General features: G+C 43.1%; 1 protein-coding gene across 16 annotated transcripts in view; it reads right to left on the bottom strand.

Annotated features, from left to right (window-relative positions):
* Positions 1–26,223, bottom strand: part of LOC133372935 (histone-lysine N-methyltransferase PRDM16-like) — a 545,545-nt gene that overhangs the window by 425,511 nt on the left and 93,811 nt on the right. For 5 of the 16 annotated variants that reach the window (XM_061602161.1, XM_061602162.1, XM_061602146.1 and 2 more), the window contains one exon: positions 1,269–1,345. The exons of 8 other annotated variants lie outside the window; for them this stretch is intronic. In XM_061602161.1, coding sequence (XP_061458145.1) covers positions 1,269–1,345 — 77 coding nt within the window. Of the gene's footprint in view, positions 1–1,268; positions 1,346–22,982; positions 23,102–26,223 lie in introns of those variants that run through there. 3 more of the 16 variants (XM_061602151.1, XM_061602150.1, XM_061602159.1) reach the window with 2 other exon arrangements.

The following is a 26,223-nucleotide window of genomic DNA, read 5'->3' as shown; positions in this document are numbered from 1 at the left end:
TTAAACTTGCCACACTGCCTGGAATAAGGCCCTGGGTCCAAACCTAGCGATATCAATACACCTGACTGAATTTCAGTTTGTCTGCGGAGACCTTGAGCCAGCTGGCCTACCTCGCTCAGTCTGGCAACGCTTCAAGTCTGTTGGGCCCAGCCTCTCCGTTGCCTCCTGAAAATCCTGTGTGGTTCGGAACATTCCAGAGGTCTAGTCATGTGACAGGATACTCCCACGCCCCATTTCCAGTTATGGTGGCAGAATAATGGCTTGTATCCAGTTACTCAGAGTAGGCCCATTGAAATTAATGGACACTGCTAACTTGGGTCTATTCGTTTTAGGGATGGAAAGATCTGTCACAATGTTGGTTTTCTCTGTTTCTCATTTTTTCTAATCTTAAATTCACTTCACGTTTCTACAGCAATTTGTGATTTTTTAATCCTCATGAAAATTCTCAATGTTTGTCCACATTTCTCCTAATAAACATGTTTTTGTAGGCAGTTTTGTCTAATGTACACATTTTTGAAAGCCGTTCTTGTCACATAATACGTTTGCATGTTACGTTCGCTCATATATTCATTTACATGCCACTTTCCCCTAATATGTGCATTGTTGTAAACATTGCTTGGTTGGCAAACTGCACTGCAAAATTCTAATGTGTGAATTTTGTAGGATGGCTGAGTTTCGGTTCCCATATTGTTTCAGAAAGTGCACATTTGCTAGATATGGCTTGCATTTCTAACTGAATCAAAATTCTCATTCATCCCTAATTCATTTCAATGGGTCTAATCTGAGTAAAACCTAGTCAGATAAATCCCAATGGGTTCTATTCCATGCTAATCCTACTTAGAGTAGACCCACTGAAATTAATAGGCATGGGTGACTTTTTTTAAAAAAAAAATTACCTTTACATCTTATCTTTCCTCCAAGGTGATCAAGGTGTTCCCTTCCCTCTCCATTTTCTCCTCACAACACCCCTGTGAGGGTGGTTAGGCTGAGATTTTATGGCTGGCCCAAGGTCACTCAGCAAGAGTCATGGCTGAGTGGGGATTTGAACCCCGGTCCCCCAGGCCCTAGTCCAACACCCTAATGGGTCTGCTCTGAGATCAGGACTTCATTGACTACAGCCTAATAGTTCCAGGGTTGTTCATAATCCATGTTTTAAAATAAAATCAAAATAGGCAATAAAACTGTCAAAAATCAACAACAGGTCCAGTAAAACAACCACCAATTAGAACTGTGAAAAACATTAAGAGGTTAGAGTAGTCTATGCCAACCTTGTGGGCTCCAAGGTCCGGCCCTCCAATGCTGTTGGACTCTGGCTCCCAGCATCCTTGACTGTTGGCCACGCTGCCTGAAGTGTTAGAATGGAGGGACAACATGGGGAATGCCGCCAAAAATATCCCATATGAGCCACCCTTCAAAATTCGCACTTAGCCAAATTTTGCGATGCAGTTCTCTAACCAAGCAATGCTTTCTAACATGCATACACAAAGGGAAAATGTGCATCCAGATGAATATATTGGTGAAAATAACATACAAAAATGCATTATATTAGGAGGCAATGTTTGTACATTACTCAATACTGTGTACAAAAATGTGTTTATTAGGAGAAATTTGCACTAAAAGGCTGATGATTTAAAAAAATCATGAACTGCTGCAGAAATGTGGAGAAGTGGATTTAAGAGTGGAAACGGACCTATCTTTCCATCCCTACTCTCATATGTCGCTTCCAAGACTCCTCAAACGGTTTCTTTGCCAATGTGTAAAGGAGGCTCTATTTCCTTCAGCCCTAAAGTGGAAGCATTGCGTTGATTAGAGGCTGAGGATATGAAAGTGTTTACTTGGCAGCTCTGTAAACACGGCTGCCTTTAAATTAAACTAAATCACCAGGAGGAAGTCGGCAGGGTGAGAAGTTGGGCATAAGCAGAGCAAAAGTTGGCCCGGGAAAAAAACATATCCAAATCTGAAGAATCACCGTCATTTCTTTTTTAATTTCGAGTGCCAGGGGAGATCCTTTGCAAACAGTTCTCTGCCCAACACAACTCTGCAAAAAGAGGCAACAAACTGTTTGGCTTTCCTTTTTTTCTTTCTCCAGGCAAAGGGATTGGGGCCGAGGGTGAAGAAAGTGGTCAAGGTCGACTGGCAACTCAAAGGCAGCGTTGACAGGCAGAGGTCTGTTCGTACTCGTTGCCTTTACCAACTCGCAATGCCACATCCTGCTTGTCCCAAGCAGGCTTACTTATGTAAGGCTACAGACTTGCATTGCCCTCTGGGATTAAAACAAAAGAAAAGAAAAAGAAAACAGTTTACACCAGTGTCCCCCCACCAAAAAGCAAGCAAACAAACCAGCTGCGGAAGTTTCCTAAACTGGCCAACTCCAGCTCTGCTTGCCACCCTTGATACGGCAACAAGCTATGGGGGTGGAATTTGAAGAGGCAGCATGGGGCCGCTGAAAATAACTGCATAAGCCAAGGCAGAGAAACTTCTTTTCAGCCCAAGGGCCACATTCCTTCCTGGGCAGCCTTCCAGGGGCCGTATGCCAGGGGTGGGCGGGACCAGAGACGGATCGACACATGCAAACGTTTGCTTCGTACAGTCGGCTAGTAGCTCCACACACTCGCAGGGCAGGCATTTGTGAGAGTGCAGGGACACGTTCCAACCAGCCAAAACTGCTCAGAGGAGGATTCAAAGCAAGGGCCAAGATGGGTGTGGCCTGGGAAGGGGGCGTGGTCTGAAGAGAGTCCCAAGGGCCAAACAGAGAGCCTTGAAGGGCCACTGGGCCTAAGGTTCTTCACCTCTGATGTAAGGTATCACAAACACTGCAGATACACTCTCCAGTCCACTAGCTGTTGCCTCTCCTAACTTGGGTCCCAAAAAGGCCACCAACCACAAACCGCCCTGTAGCTAGAAGAAGGAAGCAGCCACAATAGGCGTGGTCTGACTGAAATTAATGAACCCAAGTTAGTCCTGCCCATTAATTTCAGTGGGTCTACTCTGAGTAGGGCTAGCATTGGATACCATCCTCTCTGTTGATATTGCTTGTTGAGAACCTGTGTCTTCGGGGGAGTGTAACCCTGTCCAACCAAACCAGGTTGAATCCCTATTCCCTGATCTGCTTTCCAACTGACCAGGAGCACCTCTGTCTTGTCTGTGTTAAGCTATGATTTGTTTGCCCTCCTCCAGTCCGTTACTGACGACAGACACTGGTTTAGAGCCGAAACAGCTTCCTTGGATTTAGACGGAAAGGAGAAGCAGAGCTATAGCAGGGATAGCTCCTCAAATTACGCAGCAAAGAAGTAGGGAAACTTTCAGAGGTGGGAAATGCATCTTCTCCGCTTACCAATTAACTTGCTTGATCCATTGTTATTGCCTGGTATTCCACATCTACTTGCTATGACTGTATTCTTGGCATGGGCCATGATCACAATTACATTGCACTTCAGTGAGGCTCCCTTCTCACCCATCCCCACTCCCGCTGCCCAAGAGCGGCTTGACACTGCGGAACTCCCCCTCTGTTATCGGCCCATCCTTTGACAAAGAGGCTGAGATTTCAGTTAATTATATCTCTCCAATATCATTCAACACAGAAACTCAGAAGTACCACAAGAAAACCTCAGTCCCAGAGTCTCTGTGCAGCACTAAAAGCGTCATCCTCTCCAAGACAGCAGCCTCACAATCTGAAGCACAGGCAAGCTAATCGCATAATTACATCCACTAAACCTGAATGTTGGGGGGGAGGAGAGAGGGTTTACATCACATCATGCTCGGGGGGGGGATTCAGATTACATGGTGCCAAAGAGAAAAAGATGTTTGTTCTTCAAGTTGCCATCCTGAGAGCATGCCAAGAGAAACTTGACGGATTATGCACGGTGCAGAGAAAGTGCACGGGGGATATTTTCCCTGCCCCTCTCATAACGCTGGATTCTTTTTGGGTAGGGGGGGTCATCCAATGAAACAGATCACCTGGAGATTGAAAATAAAGAACCTCTCCCCCCAGCATGTTAATTAATTGATGAGATTCACCGTCGCAGGGATGTGGGGATGGCTGCCAGGTTAGGTGGCTTTCAAAGGGTGTTAGACTCACGGCGGGGAAGTCTAACCACGGCCCTTAGCTAAATGGAACCTCCAGGCTCAGGAGCAGTATATCACTGAACATCAGCTGCCAGGGAGCAACTGTAGGAAATATCTATTGCTTTCGCATCATGTTTGTGGTCTCCCCAGAGGGATTTGTCTGAAGCCTAAAGGGACCCTTGGTCTGATGCAGGAGGGATTCTTCATTATGGGAATGCGATTCATAAAGGGAATCAAATAAATAAATATGGCTACCTACAGTTTCTATTAGTTATTATTATTATTACCATTAAAGATTTGTTCATCACTTATTACCTGATCTCCAAGCAACTTTCAACAATGTTAATGCAAAAAAACCCAAACAAATATACTCTACAAACAAAACAATACAACAACAACTCTCCCATGCAGCGACAGGAGGGTTTGGGCAGTGTGCTAACAACAGGCAACATCATCTCAGTCTATCCCTAGGAGCCGATCAGTATGAAAGGGGAGTGTGTGAGCTGCTGAGAAGAGTCTTCTCAATGGCTCACTCATCTCCTTTCACTCTAATTGGCTCCAATCGGCAGGAAATGACAAGGAAGCATGTTAGAAGGCTCTTCTCAGTGGTCCCCTTTCATGCTGATTGGCTTGTAGGGTGCTGGAGATCTAGCGATCTTGCTGGGCCCTGCTCCCAAAAAGGTAAGGGGTCTAAGTTCCCTTAAGACCCCGGATGACTGCACCCCTGCTGGAAATGCGTTTCTGTACACATTACCGGGCTGAAAAACTGTGCTGCAAATACAAAATGCACCTTTTGAAGGATGGCTGTGTTTCAGGGCACATATTGTTTTGGAAAGTGCAGATTTGGCAGGTTCGCCTTCAGACGCAAACTGAATCAAAATGTCTCCGCCAGTCCTAACTATCAGCATTTTCTTTGACTTTTCACATTGTGGGGAGAAGCAAATGCAACCAATGTCACACAACATCTGGAAAAAAAGCCCAGGGAAACCCTTTCCAGAACAGCTAGCTAATCACTGTATCCTTTCCCTCTCCAAAGAGTCCTTGGTACTTGTTCCATACAGCTTCTCCCACACCTACCCCCCCCCAAAAAACCCTTTTCTACAAAACAAGGAAAGAAAACTTACTGGGGTTCTCTCTCCATCCCCCTCCCCATCACAAAGCCTCTCTCCTCTTGTTTATCGAGACAGTTCAGAATATTTAAACAGTTGTATATTCAAAAGTTACAATGGAGGAAAAAGAATTACCTACGGAGTGGGTTAGCCTGTTTGATCAATGCCTAATCAGATAAATACTCCAGCTTGCGTGCATGTGCTCACACACACACACACACACACACACACACACACACACACACACACACACACAGAGTCTTTAAGCAAAGATCAGCCACTCAAATTCTAATTCCTTTTGCTAATTAAGCAGCCTGTTAATTGCTCTCAGGGTCTCTAATGCCATGTCATTATGCTTTCTAACAGCCTGCTTGACATCAATAGGGTTACAAGCACATACAAACAATGAAAGCATCTGACACTTAATGAATTAGGTTAATGCTGGTACTTTTAACTGGCCCTTGGCAACTTGCCTTGCACAGAAAAGGTTTTCCAGCAGAATTTCCTTACCTTTCTTGGCAAAATACATTGTGGTTTTGTTTTTGTTTTTTAAAAAACCCCAAATAAATACATTTTAAAATAATGCTGTGGAGAGGCACCAAGTTATAAATGCTTCCCAGATCAGGAGACAAAGGTCTTGATGCTAATAAGCTGAAATAAAGCTGAGGACTTGTAGGCAACATCCACAGTATACATTTGAAGCACTCTCATACCATTTTAGAAGTCATGGCTTCCCCCAAAACATCCTAGGGACTGTAGCTTGCTAAGGGTGCTAAAAGTTGTTAGGAGACCCCTGGTCCCTGCAGAGATGGAAGGGGCCTATAAGGCCATTTAGTCCAACCCCCTGCTCAATGCAGGAATCCAAATTAAAGCATACCCAACAGGTGGCTGTCCAGCTGCCTCTTGAAGGCCTCCAGTGCTGGAGAGCCCACCACCTCCCTAGGTCATTGGCTCCATTGCCGTACTGCTCTAACAGTTAGGAAGTTTTTCCTGATGTTCAGCTGAAATCTGGCTTCCTGTGACTTGAGCCCATTATTCCATGTCCTGCATTCTGGGATGATCAAAAAGAGATCCTGGCCCTCCTCTGTGTGACAACTTTTCAAGTACTTGAAGAATGCTATCATATCTCTCCTCTGTCTTCTCTTCTCCAGGCTAAACATGCCCAGTTCTTTCAGTCTGTCCTCATAGGGCTTTGTCCCTTGATCATCCTCATTGCCCTCCTCTGAACCCGTTCCAGTTTGTCTACATCCTTCTTAAACCGTGGTGTCCAGAACTGGATGCAGTACTCAAGATGATTTACAATGTCATGAACAGGCAACAAATTGTTAGTTATTTAATTTGTTGTGATGGCTTTTTTAGTGTTAAAGAGGCAGCAATGTGTGTATTGGATTTTCTCCCTCAATAACGTGCCTGGCCTTGGGTACAATAGTCCCACCCTGAGTAGACCCATTGAAATTAGTCAACATGACTAAAGTAGGTTCATTAGTTTCAACGGATGCAGTTTTCAAGTATTTTTTTAAAAAGTCTATATAAGATGAAAGTGTGCATAAAAATGAGTAATATATTCATTTGTGTGAACACTTTCTCCTAATATATTCATTTTGTAAAAAAAAAACATTAACTCGAGAAGTTATTTTCAATAACATTAAAATGCATTACATTAGGGAATATTGCTTGCAAAAAGTCCAGACTGCATACAAATTCACACTAAAATGCTGGCGAATCTGCACAATTCTTGAATTGCTGCAGAAATGGGGAGAACTGCATTGAAGATTGGAAATAATGAGAAACTCAGAGAAGCAAAACTGGCAGTCCCTTCCATCCCCAGGAACCACTGAAATACACTAAACTCCTAACACTGTCTGGCTTGAATTCAGATAAAAGTTTCATCCCCTAAAAATACAGCACCACATTTTGCCTTGATAGTGAAGATGCCACTAGTGTACCCTTGAAGAGAAACAACCCGAATTAACAAAACAAAAGGGCAAGAGATAAATATTCCATGACTGGGTGCCCTTGCAAAACTTTCTTGGATATTTTCTAGATTCTGTAGAGATCTTTAGAGTCATTTCTGGATTCTGGAGAGATCATACTCGACTATCCTAGCCTAGTAGGTTTGAGATCCATCTGTCACAAGGGCTGGGTGTAAATCTCACACATTAGAAAATCCATGTGCCAAACAGAGAGTAAAGAAAGGTCCATGGATCCCCTTTGTGCACCCTCCCCCTGAACCTCTCCTCCATTGATGCAAGATTGCAAGAAAACATGTGGCTCAGATTGAACCACTCTAGTTTCCTCTCTCCGTTAGCCTAAAATAAATTCCCACTGGCAAAACTGATGAGTGAGAAGTCTTGCCTGCTTGTCACAGATTAGTCTCAGAGAAGATGGGGGAGGGAAAGGTGGTGTCAGAGACATTGCACATTTGGGGTGAGATGGAAGGACGGAGGAGAGAGAGAGAGAGAGAGAGAGAGAGAGAGAGAGAGAGAGAGAGAGAGTGTTAGGGATTGAAAGATCTGTCAATTTCGGTTCTCTCATTTTTTCCCAATCTTGAATTCAGTTCACTTGCAGCAATTTGCAGGGGTATTTTTTTTTAAAAAAATCCTTATGAAACATCTTCAGGATTTTAGTACAAATTTCTCCCAATAAATACATTTTTGAATGCAGTTTTGACTAATGTACACATTTTTGCATGCTATTTTCACTTAACCATTTTTGTAAGCATTGCTTCATTGGAGAACTTCGTCACAAAATTTGGATATCGAAAGACGGCTGCGTTCCAGTTCCCATATTGTTTTGGGTAGTGCAAATCTGATAAATATGGCTTTAAATGCAAACTGAATCAAATTTATCTCCTATCCCTAGGGTGTATGAGCACCAGATCACAACTTCTATGATATTTCTTTTGCCAGTTCAGAAGAATCAATTGGTACAGCTTTTCCTAGACATGCCCAGGAAATTTTGGCTTGTGCCAATACCAAACCTCATGCCATTTGCCAAATTACTAAACACCACTGCAGGCATGACAATACTCAAATGCAGTCAAAAACTGGGGGGAGTGGGCTAGTATTTGTTCCATCTACTCCCCTCCAAATGTCCATATCATCCTCACAACAATCCTGTGAGGTAGGTTAGACTGAGAGGCAGCAACTGGCCCAAGGTCACCCAGTGAGGGTTCGCAGCTGAGTGGGGATTTGAACCCAGATCTCCCAGGTCCTAATCCATCACTCTAACAACTGTACCACACTGCCTCTCAATATATGGCATCATCTTTATACCACATTGCTGTGCTTACCACTGCAAGCCACCTTGGTTGGGCGCGTAGCAGAGAAAGACAGCGTATGCATTTAATAAAGAAATACATCGCATGATTGTCTCAGTTTTGACTCGTGCCAACACCAAACTTTATGCCATTTGCCAAAATACTAAACACCACTGCAGACATGCCAACAGTCAAATGCAGTTAAAAAGTGCATGTAAGCATGCTGGTCTGTTACAAAAAGGGACTTGCAGATCACACAGTAATGCACTACCTTTGATTATGAAGAACTCAAAGCTGTAGAAAATAGCAAGCAAGCTCTCACTTTTATAGAACTAAATGACTGCATACCAGTTATCACCGGCTGTTGCGAAACAGCACTACAACACTGTGGTAGATCAAATCCTGCTGGGGTAGCCAACATGGTGTCCTCCAGATGTGGACTACACCACCCATCATCCCCAACCATTGGCCATGCTGGGACTTGGGAGATGAAAACATCTAGAGGGCACCCTGTTGGCTAACAGTGAAATATTGAAATCAAATGCCGGTGGATGCTCAATGCAAATACAGAATATGCGGAAAACACGCTCAATATCTGAGTATTCAGCAAACAGAGAACATTCCAGCTCATAATTCACAGAGAAGAATTTTAGCAGATCAGATTGTCACAAACCATAGCTAAACAGCTGAAACTGAACTGAAAAAGAACTGTAATTTGATGTCTGTCCTTTGACCATGGCAATTGCTTCCCATTATGTTTGGCTTTCATCCCGTTATAGTTTAGTTATTATGTATTAAGTAATACACACTTTCAGTTTTCTGCTGTGACCTTTGGGCTGATGCGGTTGTTTCAGTAAATCACGAATATTCCAGAGAATGTTTGGGAGCCTTTAAGTCATAAGCAACGTCGAGGAAGTAGAGAGACGGGGAGGAATTTGATTCAGTTCACATTTAAAGGCAAACCTACTGAATTTACACTTTCCGTAGCAATACACAAACTGAAAGTCGGCTGCCTTTCATGCTTTGCACTGCTACAAATTTTGCAATGCAGATCTCCAGCTAAGCAACGTGGGCAAAACTCGAGGAAATCAGGAAAACAACATACAAAAATTGTATTACATTGCTTGCCAAAAAAATTAAAATAAAATTGTGTATATCAAAAAAAAAAAACCTGTGTAGCAGAATGCTGATGAATGTTCATCATGACATTTTTTTTAAGAAAAGGGAAAAAATGCAGACTGATGCAAAAAAAAGTGGCGGGCTGAACTTAAGAGTCGAGAAACAAGAAACTAAAATGGTCAGATTTCAACCATCTCTATCAGCGGGAGTCACCTGGATTGTGGCCTTTCATTAAGAAGTAACTTTGGTTCACTGTAATTCACATTGTCGTAAGCAACAACTGTAACAACTCTCAGACCCAGGCGGAAACTTGATCAAGCAGCTATAAACTTTCAGCTGCAACTGTACAACTGAATACCCACGATCATGTGCCGAGGTGTATGGAAGTTGTCTGGGACAATGTTAGAAGAGCTCTAAGCCCCGTCTAAGCTCAGCTACGGAGCAATAAATACGCCAGGGCACATCCTCATCAATTGAAATAGTCTCGGTATGAAAGGAATGTAATTAATTAAGATATGTTGATTTGAAAGAACAGACATTGCAAGATGGATAGAAAACTCTTTCCCATCCCAGTGGGTCATGCTTAATCTCCACATTGGCTTGCTGCATTGGGAAGCTGGACTTTTGTCGGCTCTTAAAGGGAAGGGAGGGTGGACGAAAGAAGCCAGCGTCTAATTCTTCACAGTCTAACTTGTGTAAGCCCCTGGTTTGAATTTGGCCTTTTGGTGCTGAAAGGGCTTACAGGAAGGATTCAAGCTCAATTCAAAGCAAAGGAACTTTGAAAGGGGTGGGCGGGTGGGGTGAGGGAAACCATTCTTTATTAAATTACATTTTTTAAAAATGAAGCTAAAAAAAACACCCTTAAAATCTGATTCCCTCCCCCCTTGCTTGGTACATGGCGTCCAGTAAAAGACACGATTGTGCCATTTATGATCTGCCTCTTCTTTCAGACACTTGAGTTTTGTTTATGCTGGTTGAGCCCCAAAGTCATGGCAGAAACCACCGTTTTGCTAAGCAGCGGATCTCAGAGCCAGACAGGATGAGCCACAAATGTTTCTGCTTTCATGGATGCTTGATTATACTTTTAGAAACAAATGGCTTTACCTGTTCTGTTCAGGCTACTGGCTTGTTTGTATTGCTTATTTTGTAATTTGATTTAGTTTACTGTTTATCAAGAGAGATTTCTACCCCATCCTCCAAACGAGTCCCCAATGTGACTCTTGTAAGAGGCCTATTTTGTTACGGAGGGACATGTATTTTCTTTGGTTGACAAGAGAACATATGTCTTTCTCTGCAGAGCAAACACAAGGTGGTTTAAATAAAACAACATCATAATCTGCTTTGTTATTGTTAATGCAGAGTGGACCAAGGACAACAAATCTAAAAAGCCTTGACTGCTGGGTTTTTTAAAAAGCCCACTGAAACAACACAGTCTTAATTGCTTGCTTAACGTTGGAAAATGAAGAGACCAAATCCACCTCTATGGGAAAGGAGTTCCGTAATCTGTGGGCCACAAGTGAAAAGGGCTCTCTCTCCTGTTTGTCAGTTGCACATATCTCAGTGGCGGAAAAGCCAGAAGGCTGTTAGGCAGAGATGGAGAAGCCATTGTCATGAGAAACTGCCTAATCAATGCGTGAAAGCGAAACACGATAATCTTTCCAAATTTGCACTCCTTCGAAGTTTGCAATGCAGTTCTCCAGCCACTCTGTACAAAAATGCATTCTGTTAGGGGAATGTATGCATAAAAATGCACACATTCATGAAAAATAACCAATACAAGTGGATTATATTCGAGAAAACTGTGTGCACAAGTGAGAGAATATTGGTTAAAATAGTGTACAAAAATGTGTATATTAGCAGAAATTTGCATGAATACGCTGATGAGTTTCAAAGAGGAATTTTGTTTTTTTAATGTGGAGAAGTGAATTAATGATTGGAAAAAATGAGAAAATAATATTTGACCATCCCTAATCTCAAACTTCCCGAACAGGTTCATATGGAAATGAAATCTACATTATATTTTTGTTGCTCCTCTCTCCATTTTTTTTAAAATTGTGATGTTTGTTATTATAAGTTGCTTTAAATTGTTTTAAGCACCAATTTTAAACTGTTGTAACCTGCTCTGGAACCTCTGGATTAAGGGTGGGTAATAAATTAAAAACATCGTCATTGTGTCCTCATCGCTTGTTGCTGGTTTTTTAAATTTCTGTTATTTTTTATGGAGGATATTTTACATGGATGTTGTTTTTATTTATTTATTTATTGATCATCCTTATGCTTATGCTCTTGTATTTTGGGACTGTATCTTAGGATCTTCTTTGAACTCTAAAGCATCCTTTCCCAACCGTTGGATTCCCAGATATTGCTGGACTACAAGTCCCATCATTCCTGGCCATTGGCCGTGCTGGCTGGGGCCGATAGGAGTTGTAGTCCAGCAACATCTGAGGACCCAAAGCATGGGAAAGGATGCTCTGAGGAAACAGAGGTTATACATTTGTTGAAAAAAAGAATCCCCCAAATTGATGTTATCTTCTATGGGGACCTGAAGATGACACAATGACAAAAGGTAGACATTATTCATTTATCCCCAACCTTGCCAGCCTGTGGATTCATCAGGATCCAGAGGCCAGCTTAAGCAATACAGTCAAAAAGCTAATAAAAACAGCAATATCTAAAAGTGGGTGGTGGAGGAGCAGTAATCAGTACAATTAGAACCGCATAAGAAGTCCTTCACTCTGTTTGCAATGTTCAGGGTTGAGTGTTGATGCTAGTGTCACCAAAATGGCACTATGCATGGCACAACAGGGAAGCAATACCTTTTTCAGGGGAATCCCAAAGTTGGCAGAGGTACAGAAAATGATAACCTTTAGATGACGACACCCCCCCCAGTGAAGTGCTCTCAAAACAACAGTGCCACCACTTGGGGTTGCCCAGTTGGCAGCGACCCACAACAGGGCCTTCTTGGTGGTGGTTCCCCATTTCTGGCAGGCCCTCCCTAGGGAGGTGCATCAGTCTTCCTCATTATTACCTTTTAGGAGATTTTTAAAAACATTTCTGTATACCCAGGCATTGGATGCAGTGCAGGCTGCTCCATTAAGGCAAGTGGGGTGCTGCCCCACCAACCTCAGTCTGCTTCCAGCAAGCCCCCATCTCCCTGCCTGCCTTCTTACTTGTCACCAGTCCAGAGGAAGCCCAGGCTGTCAGCTTCCTCTTCCTTAGTCTCCGTGTCGGCCTTGTAGAACTCAGCAGGGAGAAAGGTGGGGGCAAAACTAGGCTCAGTTGGCTCTTCCTATCATTGGCCCTCACTCCACCTACCTTCAGGGCTCACTGCCTTCTGCCCTACCAGTTGCAAGGGGCACTCGCCAACACTGATTGGATGATTGAAAGTCCTGTCCCTGGCCACTCTGAAACTATTAGCTTTGAGAGTAGGCGATTCCTTTTGGGAGTTTGAAAATGGTTTTTAGAAGGTTGTTTTTAACTCTTTTTAGATGTCTTAATTATATATCTATATCTACATCTACATCCACACACTGACCTATTGCCACCCTGGGCTCCTTTGGAGGAAGGGAGGCATGTAAACTTTTAAAAAAGAAATAAATAAGGACTGAGCACGCTCAGTCGGCACACAATGCTGCTGTCTCGCTGTTGGAGGGCGGAAAGGAAAAACAGGGTGGGTGGTACAATGGAGTATCCTGGTCAGGGGCATGGCTGGCTGGCTAGAACCCTAAACAAGAGCAATCCACACTCCAACGTTTTTTTTTTTAATTGCTTTCGGTAATTCTTATTATTTTGGCAGGATCCACTAGTAGGATATATAATCTCAAAGCTCTCTGAAATAAAAGATTTAGCCTGCCATAATTAAATGTATTAAAGAAAGAGTCAGGCATGTCCCTCTTGGAAGGATGTTGCACAGGTTAGACACAACCCCCAAGACCTCCCTATCTTAACATAGTAGCCCACCTAATACTAGACAGAAAATGTTACAGATCAAGGCTTTGGAAGAGGGGCCTAAGTGAACATGATGGTTTGTTTGGGAGGAGGCAGTCCTTAAGATATCCTGGCCCCAGGTTTTGAGGGCAGCTTTATCCCCAACAAGGCATCCTCCAGACGGTTTGGACTATAGCTCCCATTAGCCCCAGCTACCCAGCAGCAGTGGCGGCTAGTGGCTCCATGTCAGCGGGGCAGCGGAATCCACACCAGGTTTTCATCCAAACTCTCAAGGAGCTGTCTAAGGTGCTGAAACCTAATCAGTTTGGCTGCCATTGCCCACCATTGTAGCTGAAAACCTCTGGAGGTCGCTAGCTTGGGAAGGATTGACTTTGAGCTTTTCACCAGGGAAATGTTATCATACTTTGGGGGAAGATCCCATTATGACTAGAATGAGAGCATGGCCCTGCTAAGGAATTCCAAAGAGCATTACCTTTAGAAGTGTACAAAACCTTAAAAGACAAAGGAAGCTGCCTTATCTAGTTCAGTGCTGTTTATATTGACTGGAAGCGGCTCTCCAAAGTTTCAAACCGGCAATGCCGGAGATTGAACCTGGAACCTTCTGCATGCAAAGCAAATGCTCTGCCACTAAGTTATGGGCCTTGCCGAGAAATCTTACTGATCTTCTCCCCCCCTTCCCCGGCTTCCATCTTCAGCTGATTCCAGAGAAGGAATCTCCAAATGTGTTTTAGAAGTTGGTTGAGGTGACATTGCAGAGGCAGGCAGAGCTAACCGTGTTGGATTTTCACCGAGCCCATCCTGCAAGGAAGGCAAAATTGTGCTCCACCACCACCTAATTTACTATTGCAACAACCTCAAGAAGCAGGTTACTGAGGCAGCGGCAGATCAGAAGTGACCTGATCAGCATCACAGTGAGCAAAGATCTGAACCCCTATTTCCCTACTCTGCACCCAGTATTTGAACTACTCTATACTCGCATCGACCAATGAACAAATGATGGCCAGCATTTCTCTCTCAGGAAGTATAGCCTTCTTGACCATGAGGAAGAAATGGAAACAGGAATGCAGAACAGGATTTTCTAGGTCAGCAAACGACGATGGCATGATAGCCAGCTAATGTCGTGAAGATTCTGTCTCAGAAAGAATAGCTTTTTTATCATAGAATCACAGAGTTGGAAGTGCCATCAAGTCCAACCCCCTGCTCAATACAGGACTCCATGTTAAAGCATCCCCAACAGCTGGCTGTTAGAACAATTGGGTGTTAGAACAAATTAAACCAGAACTATCACTAGAAGCTAAAATGATGAAACTGCGGTTATCATATGTTGGATGCATCATGAGAAGACCTGATTCACGAGGAAAGACAATAATGCTGGGAAAAACAGCAGGGAGTAGAAAAAGAGGAAGGCCAAACAAGAGATGGATTGATTCCATAAAGGAAGTCACAGACCTGAACTTACAAGAGCTGAACAGGGTGGTTCATGACAGATGCTGTTGGAGGTCGCTGATTCATTGGGTCGCCATAAGTCGTGCAACAACAGTTGGCTGTCCAGCTGCTTCTTGAAGGCTTCCAGTCTAAGGCCATCGAATCTAACCCCCTGCTTAAAGCAGGAATCCAAATTAAAGCATCCCTGACCAGTGGCTGTCCAGCTGCCTCTTGAAGGCCTCCAGTGTTGGAGAGCCCACCGCCTCCCTAGGTCATTGGTTCCATTGTTGTACCACTCTAACAGTTAGGACGTTTTTCCTGATGTTCAGCCGAAATCTGGCTTCCTGCAACTTGAGCCCATTATTCTGTGTCTTGCACTCTGGAACGATAGAGAAGAGATACTGGCCCTCCTCTGTGTGGCAACCTTTCAAGTACTTGAAGAGTGCTGTCATATCTCCCCTCATTCCTCTCTTCTCAAGGCTAAATGTGCCCAGTTCTTCCAGTCTCTCCTCAACGGGCTTTGTTTCCAGTCCCCTGATCATCCTTGTTGCCCTTCTCTGAACCTGTTCCAGTTTGTCTGCATCCTTCTTAAAGTGCGGTGTCCAGAACTAGACACAGTACTCAAGATGAGACCTAACCAGTGCCAAACAGAGGGGAACTAATACTTTACACCATTTGGAAACTATGCTTCTGTTAATGCATCCTAAAACACCATTGGCCTTTACACCACCCCTTGACCATAAGGAACAAATGGAACCAGGAATGCCAGACCACATTTTATAGGACTGTACACAAGCTCACCCCCTTTTGATCTGAGATTCCATCCAGCATTTCAAGTGGGCCCTGACCTGGGCTAATCCAACCCGGATCTCAGCCCCAAATCGATTTGCAGGACAACCCTAAATAAACATGCAATCTTTAGTAGGAGTAGCAGCAGTGGGCAGGGCGCCACAGGCAGAGCAGTGTTGCTTACCTGGCTTCCCAACGCTGCACATTGGTGCCTGCTACCAAGATGGCAGCTTCCCACTGCCACACATCACTACCAATTGCAGAGGAGTGGGGAGGGTCGAGGCAAGGGGGATCTTGACACAGGCAGAGCCAATCTGACCTGCCCGCCACTGCACCCATATTCTGTGGCACCACGCTGTTTGCTTTCAGATGATGCACCTGAGAGGCTGGCTCAAAGTCACCGCTGAACTTTGCGGCTGAGTTGGGATTTGAACCCCAGTCTCCCGAGTCCTAGTCCGACAAAATAGCCGCTATACCACACTGTCTAAATATAAAACTGGTTCCCTAGAAAGAGTCACTCTGAAAGGCAGTAGCCAAAGAGTAAGGCCCTGTCTGCACTATACATTTAAAGCTGTTTCATTCCCCTTTAAACAGTCCTGGCTTTTCCCCAAAGCTCCCCGGGAACTGTAGCTTGCTAAGGATGCTGAGAGTGGTTAGAAGACCCCCATTCCCCTGGGCAATCTAGTCCAGAAGAAGGAATGGGGTGGGGGAATAAGGCCTATGGTAAGAAACAGACCCACCAAAAAAAAACACAATCATTTTCCGTCCATCTGGACGGTTCCGGCTTTGTCCGAAATCTCTTTGCAGAGCCTCCCGCTTGTTGAATAAGTGAAACAAAGCCCTTGGCAAGAGCTAGAATGTGTGGGACAAAGGGCAATGGTGAAAAATGAACACAGTTTCAAAATGGAGAGAAACAGATGTCCGCCTGCAGAAGAGGCAAGAAGGAAGGGCAAAGCCCATCTCGGTGTGCGGATCTCAGCCGCAGGTTGCTTTACTGACTTGGTTTTTAAAAGTTCATGCTAAAAGGTGAAAGGGGAATATTTATACACACGCACTATCAGTAATAATAGCAACACTTTTCAAACTTCTATAGTCTGGGGAAGATTGCACAGGGGGGTAGGAGGAGAGGGAGGGGCCCGTGGGCGCTTTCAAGCTCCAAGAGTTGGCATGGAGCAAAGTGGGCCATCATTAAGGCTCCGCGGACAGTTGTGATGTATGGAGTGAAACGTTATGAAGAATGAAAAGCCAAATCCTAGCGTAATCTCTACAGAACAAAAGACTTTCAGTTTTTTTTAAAAAAAGTCAGGAAATTGTGAATGGTGCATATATCAAAACGTCAGTTTTATATTAAACTTGCACGCGACAGAACCCTGGATTGCACGATCTGGGTCAGAAGGCTGGATGGCTGGGCTTTTAGGCGAATGGAGCATCCATGGAGCCATGGGATGTGATGGGGGAAGACCTAGTTGGGGATCTACCAGATAACAGAGGCAACCGAAATGGGGAGAGAGGAACTTTTCATCTAGCAGTGTTTTCGACCTCAAGCTACTGTCTTTACGGACATGGCTAAATCAGGTCGATTAATTTCAATGGGTCTGCTCTGATGAAAATGTAGGTCACATCTCCCCTATACATTTAAAGCAATATGGTACCACTTAAAGAGTCATGGCTTCCCCCAAAGCATCCTGGGAACTGCCATTTGTTAAGGGTGCTGAGAGTTGTTAGGAGACCCCTATTCCCTTCCCATCTGCTTAAACTTCCAGAGAAGGATTGATTGTTAAACCACTTTGGGAATTGTAGCTCTGTGAGGGTAACAGGGAGTCTGCTAACAACTCTGAGCATCCTTAAAAAAACCATAACCCTACAGTTCCCAGGATGCTTTGGGGAAAGCCATGATGGTTTGATAGTGCTTTAAATGTAGAGTGTGGACATGGCCTGGAGTGCAGTTATACTAAGAGCAGATGCATTCAAATTAATAATCCCAAGATAGTCATATCACAATATGAGCCAACAGTGTGATGTGGCTGCAAAAAAGGCAAATGCATTAACAGAAGTATAGTTTCCAAATTGTGTGAAGTCCTAGTTCCCCTCTATTCGGCACTGGTTAGGCCTCATCTTGAATACTGCATGCAGTTCTGGACCCCACCTTTAAGAATGATGCAGACAAACTGGAACAGGTTCAGAGGAGGGCAACAAGGATAATCAGAGGATTGGAAATAAAGCCCTATCAGAAGAGACTGGAAGAACTGGGCATGTTTAGCCTTGAGAACAGAAGAATGAGGGGAGATATGATAGCACTCTTCAAGTACATGAAAGGTTATCACACAGAGGAGGGTCGGGATCTCTTCTCGATCGTCCGAATGCAGGACATGGAATAATGGGCTCAAGTTGCAGGAAGCCAGATTTCGGCTGAACATCAGGAAAAAACTTCCTAGCTGTTAGAGCTGTACAACAGTGGAGCCAATGACCTAGGGAGGCAGTGGGCTCTCCAACACTGGAAGCCTTCAAGAGGCATATGGACAGCCACTGGTTGGGGATGCTTTAAGTTGGATTCCTGCATTAAGCAGGGGGTTAGACTCAATGGCCTTATAGGCCCCTTCCAATTCTATCATTCTATGATCCATTATTTTCAATGGGTCTTCTCTGAGTAGGGCACAGCGCATGGCCTAAACTGGATATAAATGAGAAACACTGGGAGTGGTAGGCAGATTCTCTTCCCAGGAAGCAAGTCTGCCATTGTGGATCGGACTGAAGGGGAAGCCCCCTGGCTGGCTTGAACCCCATAGTTTCCCAGCACAATGTTTAGACCATATTTAAAAATAAACATGAACAAACAGTCTGGTTTGGAAGCTTTCCCCTTATGTCATCTCCTGGCTTGTCAACAGTCAGTTAAATAAACCAATAAAACTTCGCAAGAGTCTAATATTATGAAAATGGAAATGGGCTGGCTTCAAGTTGATCTCGACTTATGGCGACCCCATGAATAGGGTTTTCATGGTAAGCAGGATTCAGAGATGGTTTACTATTGCCCTCCTCTGAGGCTGAGAGGCAGTGAATGGCCCAAGGTCATGGCTGTGTGGGGATTCGAACCCTGGTCTCCCAGGTCATAGTCCAACACTCTAACCACTACACCACACTGGTTCTCTGTCTAATATTACACATCTGCAATAACACAGCAATCGGTTTGGATTTTTTTTTTTAAGCGAACATTGTTCTCAACTACTGACTCTATGTTTTATACATGCATATAGAGGAAGACCTCATGCCTGGGGTGTGAAATTGGACACCCTCAAAGAATCTGGAATTCTCCACTGCAAAGGCCAGAATTTGACAGCTCAGAAACTCCAATTTCCTATTTAAAAAAAAATAATGGAAAAAGTCACCTGAACTTTATGTATGTACATGCTGTAATCTGCTTTAAAACAAATGTATGCCATTTTTAATTTGTTTCATTCTACCAAGGGACTGAAGCTGAATTTGAAGATGGAAAGGGGAATGCGCGAACATTTGGGGCAAGGTTCACTGCCACCCCCTCACAAGGTGCACTCCCTGGCTGGTGTGCAACCGGTTTCAATCTGAACAGGGCTGCCTTACTCACATACAGGGCTTTTCCCTCAAAAGGACGGGATCTCCGATCCACCAAGGTTTCCATTAGGCTGGGTGCCATCACCCCCTCTCCTTTCAATTTGGGTCCAGTCCAGCCCTTTAAGATAGGCTCGCTCCAGTGCAGGATGGACCTGGGTAAATCTGGCCCAGATTCCGACCTCAAACCAAACTGTGTGTCATGTATTTTTTAATTAGGGAGCCTTTCTCCTTATTCTCCTCCTGACCACATGTTTAATTAGGGGAGAAGCCTGCCTGTCTGTATCTTCTTCTCTCCCCATTTCTTGGCTGAGGAAATGCCCCCGCTTTTGACAGCCCTAGGGCGCTCTGGGTAGACCCGATCCAGTCCGGAGCTTCTCCAACCTGAACCAGCTGCTTTCCCAGATCAACCCAATTGCCCTGATCTGTTCGGGATCCAGTGCACAGTCCTACTTTGTAGCCCATGATGGAAATCCCTCCCAACCAAATGCAAAAGTTTGTCAACAGCCTTCATACCTAATGCTAACCACACAATGGCGCAGAGGGGGCCTGGTGCATGTGACAACATTGGAGGGGCAGGGCTTGCCCCATGCAAATCACGTGAACATCAGGAAAAACCTCCTAGCTGTTAGAGCCATACGACAATGGAATCAATTACCTAGAGAGGTAGTGGGCTCTCCGACACTGAAGGCATTCAAGAGGCAGCTGGACAGCCATCTGTCGGGAATGCTTTGATTTGGATTCCTGCACTGAGCAGGGGGCTGGACTTGATGGCCTTATAGGCCCCTTCCAACTCTACTATTTTAAGATTCTATTATTTACCCCTTTGCACAATCTAACTGATCACCTGAGGAGGACTCGAGATTTGCAGAACTAATCAATCAATCAATCAACCAATCATGACAATCAAAGACCCGCACTATAAAACATTAAAGAAGTATAAAAACATATCAACATCATACAGAGAAAGAAAGAAACAGCTGCAACATGAGGTAATGTGACTCTACTGGTATTGAATAAATAGTGGGCAAAAAGGGCCCCAAGAGGTTAGCTAATATTATTTTTATTTTTCTATCACCACCCTCCGACAGGTAACAGCTGATGCACAAAATCTCACCACACTATATGTCACCTGCGGATTCTGATCTGAGAGTAAATATTCTAAATAAAATGCATCAGACCTCCCTGGGAGATTCACAGAACATTGCCAGGGGGTGGAGTGGGGTACAAGTGAGAGACGTGTAACTAGACACTTGATGAGGATTTTAGAGACCGGACAGAGCCTTCTTTAGGGTTGCTGACATTTTGATCTTCTGGGATGGTTGGCAGTTCATCTTCTGGTCTCCTTAGCTCACCCTCTTAGCTGTCAAAGAGAGTATAAAATCAGGTATGGGCATTTCAGGCCTGGTTGCCAGATGTGCCACTCTAGGTCTCTTTTGGTGGCCCTCAGGACTTTCTGCAAGACACATCCCCTCCTGGGCCACCTCCCTCACCAGTCTCACTTTTCACCTTCTCCTTTCATGTTGTTGCCTAGCTTTGAACTCTTACTCCCCTGGATGGAGGACAGAGATGGGGGAGAAATTGGATTCAGTTCACATTTCAAGTCGAATCTGTCAATTTTGCCCATTTCCAAAACAATATGAGAACCAAAATTGAATTTTGCAATGCAGTTTGCCAAGCAAGCAATGTTTACAAAAAAAATGCATAAGTTATGGGAAAGTGCACATAAAAAAAGAAGACATTGGTGAAAATAACATGCCAAAAAATTCATTCTTTTGTGAGAACCTGGTTGCAAAAGACGTATGCATTATTCCAAACTGCCATGTTTCTTAGGAGAACTTCGCAATAAAATGCTGAAGAATTTTCATGAGGATTTTAAGGGGGGGAAATGCAGATTGCTGCAGAAATGTGAACTGAATTTAAGATCAGAAAAATGAGAAGATGAGGGGACCTAAAACTGAGAGATCGTTACGCTCATGCATGAATGAAGCAGAAAAGGTGCCCTGGATGGGGTGTTGCCATCATCCATCATGAGCAGAGGAGCAATCAAGAAATGTAACTTGCTGGCCCTTCGCCTTGCAGATTCGCAAGGTAGGGATGTCGGAGAATTCTGACAAAAACAGAAACAGGAGTGGATATGACCGATTTTCACTTAACCATTCCATGTCCAGAAAGGCAATCAATCCAGTCAATACAAACGGTCATTTGTCACTTTCGGTTTACAAACAATATGGAACTGATTATAGCTCTCCCCCCACCCTCCAATTTGCATTGCATTTCCTTGGGGTAGAATAATGTCATCACAAACTAATTTACACAGTTTATGCAATAATGTAAACTTAATAAGTTAGATCATTTCGCCGCTGTGAACAGCGAGAAGAATGACGATGTTCTGGGCAGGAGACAAACTGCAGCAGAACAGAAACAGCGCTGCATGTGATGCATACAGGGCAGAACTAATCAATCAATCAATCAACCAATCATGACAATCAAAGACCCGCACTATAAAACATTAAAGAAGTATAAGAACAGAAAATGTTGCCTTTTCCCCGATATCCGAGATGCCAATTGCCGGATTTTGTTTTTTCTTTAACAGCACAGCCACCACCACCACAATGAACTGACACAAAGAACTGACTTACACATTTTCTGAAGGCAGGGTTTTGACATGTTAACAGCTTTATTATATCCTATTGCTGATTTTAAAAGTTTTTTTTTTTTACGAGGATGATCTCTCCTTCAGAAAAGTGGAAGAAAACACAAAAGCGATTGCTACAACGACCAAAAAACTTCAGACAGAGAAATAAACTCACAGCTATGTTCATTATGTTTGGCTGTGCATGAATTTTTTAAAAAAAGTCTGGGTGATTTTATTCGATTTTGTTGGCAGACTTCCTGATATGGTTCCAGCATCGTAAATAATGTAAAGCTAAGAGGTTTGGGGGAAGTTTATGCCGGGAGATTGCTCTCTCTCTCTCTCTCTCTCTCTCTCTCTCTTTCCCTCCCCACCCCCTGTTGTTACTGTTCCTTATTTGCAACTTCTTTCTTTCTCCCCCCTTCACCCCCCCTTGCCACTTTGCTACAGCCCTCTAAAATGTACTTAAAAGTGCCCACAGTTCATGTTCATCATCTCTGAGCGTCTGCAGCAGCTCTGGCCCTGTGCATGTGCTTCATCTGGCTTTCTGTTCTGTTTTACAACCTTAATTTTAAAGGGCTAAGAACACAAAAGTCAACAAAACATGTACTTTTATAACCACTACATCTAAAAAGAACTCAGTGGATGACAGGCACATTTTTACGAGCTTCGTGGTTTGCGAATCGCCCCTGCATCGCCCTGAGCTTCAGCCAACAGCATTTGTGGCAGGGGGTGGGTTAGACATCTTGCTATATTGCATACAGACAATATTCCTTGCAGAGGATAATTTAGGCAAAGCAGTAAATTTTATGTGCATTTGCTTGTCCTGAACAAATAAGGTCAATGATAATCCTTCTATATACAGCGGGGATCAAAGCATAGGATGCAACAATCCACAGATGAAAATAGGAGCAACAGTGTGACACTATGTATATCTTGTTTTAGGATTGCACCGTTTAAGTTTACACTGGTTTTGCTTAACCTTTATCCATATTTGTATAACTTATATGCTGTCTCATTTTAGCCATTTTAATATCTATTAAAACCTTACCCTTTTTAAGAAGCAAGTTGTGATTTGCCAAGGAAATTCTACTTTTGTTCATGTTGTAAGATTTTTGTGTGTGTCCAAGTTAATTCCTATTTCTGCTGCCTTGTCTGACTTTGTTTTGCCTATAAGGACCAGAAACAAATCAATGAATCTGAATCTACTCAAAAGTCCTACTGAGTTTATTTATTTATAAAAATATTTGTGTATCACAATTTCATTAAAAAAATATCAAAGCCTTTACAACAATTCCATAATAGAATTAAAAAATGTGTTTACACTCAATATCTTATTCCTCATTCCCAAACTATGAAAGCGGGCGGCAATCATTGGAATTGTTCCATAGTTGCAGCTAGCCATACTGAAACCAGTAAGATTTACTTCAGTAAAGACACATAGGATTGGATTAATCCTCTACAATATTTAACGTATTTATTTTCAAAGTAAAATCTGTTGAAATAGTGGGACTTCAGAATCTTTGACATAGACTTATAGTATTTTAAGAATCCTGATCTTCCATTTCTAAATGCCACCCCTCATCGTCTTTTTACATTCTTATGTATCATCTGGAACTTTTTTAAAAAAAATAAGGATCACTTTTTAGTGAATTTTCATTTTATTTCACTTCTAGTGAGACGTAATCCCCAGGTAAGTGTGAATGAGATTGCAAATTTACTGATCTACTAAACGTATACTCAGAAGTGAGGCCTATCAAACTAAAATAAACTTCACTCCCAGACACAGACAGATGTAAGGCAATTTCAGTTTCTCATTTCTTTTGCAGGCCTACCCACATGCAATTCCACAATTCTGCATGAATTTTTTTATTTTAAATAAATGCTTGCAAAAACCCATCAGCACCTTAGCGCAAATTTATCATACGCACAAACATATTGTTATGTGCAATTTTGCCTAATATAACACATTTTTACAAGCAATTTCCCCTAATATAATGGAGTTTTCATCTATGTTATTTTTAACAAATAACATTTTTTATACAGTGTTTGGTCATAGAACTGCATCACAAAATTTGGAGAAGTGAGAATTTCAAAGGACAGCTACGTTTTTGTTTTCATATTATTTTGGAAAGGGAAAATTAGGCTGGCTTGGTTTAAAATCCAAACTGAACTGAATTTCCCCCCCTGCCTCTACTCCTGGGTCAGTAGGTACAAAACTGCAGCTTAAAACTTCATGTCTTCAGTCTTGATAGGTTAGGCTGAATAATCATGACTAGAGATGGGTGGGAATTTGGATTCAGTTTGCATTTCAAGCCAAATCTATCAAATCTGCACTTTCCAAAAACAATGTGAAAACTGAGCACAGCAATCCTTTAAAATTTGCACTTATTTGAATTTTGCAATGCAATTCAACCAACCACATAATGTTTATAAAAATGCATACATTAGGGGAAGGTGTGCAAAAAAACGGTTATATATGTGAAAATAACATGCATAAATTATGAAAAGAAACAGCTTGCAAAAATGGGTACATTAGTCAAAACTGCCAACAAAAACGTGTTTATGTGGACACATTTGCACTAAAATGCTGATGAATTTTCATAAGGATTTTTTAAAAAATAAATAAATCACAAACTGTTGCAGAAATGGGCAGAACTGAATTCAAGATTGGAAAAATGAAAAACTGAGAGAACCGAAATTGACAAATCTTTCCATCCCTAGTCATAACTAGTCGAAGGTCACTCTGTGAGCAACATATCTATCTAAATATTCATGGTTAGAGTATCATTTTAAGAATGGGGAGGAACTGGCTCAAACCTTTCCCATCCATAAATTTCACTCTGTGACCCTGTGGCAGTTGTGCTGTCTCAGCCTAATCTACCTCATAGGGTTGTTGTGAGGATAAAATGGGATGGGTCACGTACACCAGGCTGAACTTCTCGGAAGAAGGGTGGGCTAAGGGCAGAGCTTGGAAAAGTTACTTTTTTGAACTACAGCTCCCATCAGCCTAATCCAGTGGCCATGTTGCCTAGGGCTGATGGGAGTTGTAGTTCAAAAAAGTAACTTTTCCAAGCTCTGGCTAAGGGCATAATAAACAAGCAAACAGCATTTTTTATAAATTGTTGCAGTAACATTTAAGGAATCTTCTCTTGATATGTTAGATTTGTTTATTTCTCAGTATTTCCCCTGTAGGGGAACATGCAGATCGATCGATCGATCGGCCTGCCGGCCTGGAAACTTTAAGCTTGGAAAAATGAGGAACTGACAAACCAAAACTGACAGATCTTTCTGTCCCCGAAACTGGATGATCCCCACATGCCCAGGCAGGCATAACAGACAGAGCTGGGCACAGCATCCTAGGAAGAATCTGTGTGCAGTGCCCTTGGCCCTGTTGTTAGGGGGAGCAAGGCCATCATCCAAAACCAGCCCACTGTCAACTGACAATAAAAAACCACATACGATTCAGACATCAGCAGCATCCCATAACTCCTTTGTACACTATTGTAACACTAGATTCTCCAAAGACTGTTTTGCTGTGGCGTTGCCAACATACCAGAGGGCAGGAAAAGAGGTACTCCATGTTGACTTGGCAGCAAGCCGGCTGTGTCTTAAACCAGAGAGATCTGTCTTCCCCTCCCACCCTTAGTTTTTAACACATATTCCAAACTGCTTGCTGGCTATACGGCAAGTCTACCCCCCCCTTATTTTTCAGCACTACAGAATTTTAAAGACCTGCTTGAATTTGTTTACTTTGGGCTCATTTTCTGGCAATTAAGGCCCCATAAGGGAGCAACCAGTGACATTAATGAGGGTTCGGTAATATACATCACCCAGTGGCAGGCTTGCTTCTCTTTTGGGGTGGGGTGGGGTGGAGAAAGGGGGAACAGATCATGCTAAGGAGGGAGAGGAACTTGATCCCTATGAAATGGAACAATATTGGCGAAGGCACGCTCGTGTCTGGCAGACTGAAGCCATCACCTAAATTATTTGGCACTCTCTGCATGTTTTCACTCTGTTCTTGCAGGATCATAGCAATCTGAACATTAAGCATTGGGGAGGGGATGCAGGCTGTGATACTTCGTGCCTCTGAATTGCCAGTCGCTGAAGACTACAATGGGAGAGAAAGCAATTGCCCTCACATAGGGATCTGTCACTTTCGGTTTCACATTTTCTGATCCTAAATTCAGTCCTCCGCATTACTGCGATAATTTGCAAAGTTTTCTTTTGTTAAAAAAAAAAAATCCTCATGAAACTCATGAAAATTCTCTGGCATTTGTGTACAAGTTTCT

This window comes from Rhineura floridana, chromosome 18 (assembly GCF_030035675.1).
Source record: "Rhineura floridana isolate rRhiFlo1 chromosome 18, rRhiFlo1.hap2, whole genome shotgun sequence".
NCBI lineage: Eukaryota > Metazoa > Chordata > Lepidosauria > Squamata > Rhineuridae > Rhineura > Rhineura floridana.
The sequence above is the reverse complement of the archived record's forward strand: the minus strand, read 5'-3'. Positions and strand labels throughout refer to the sequence as shown.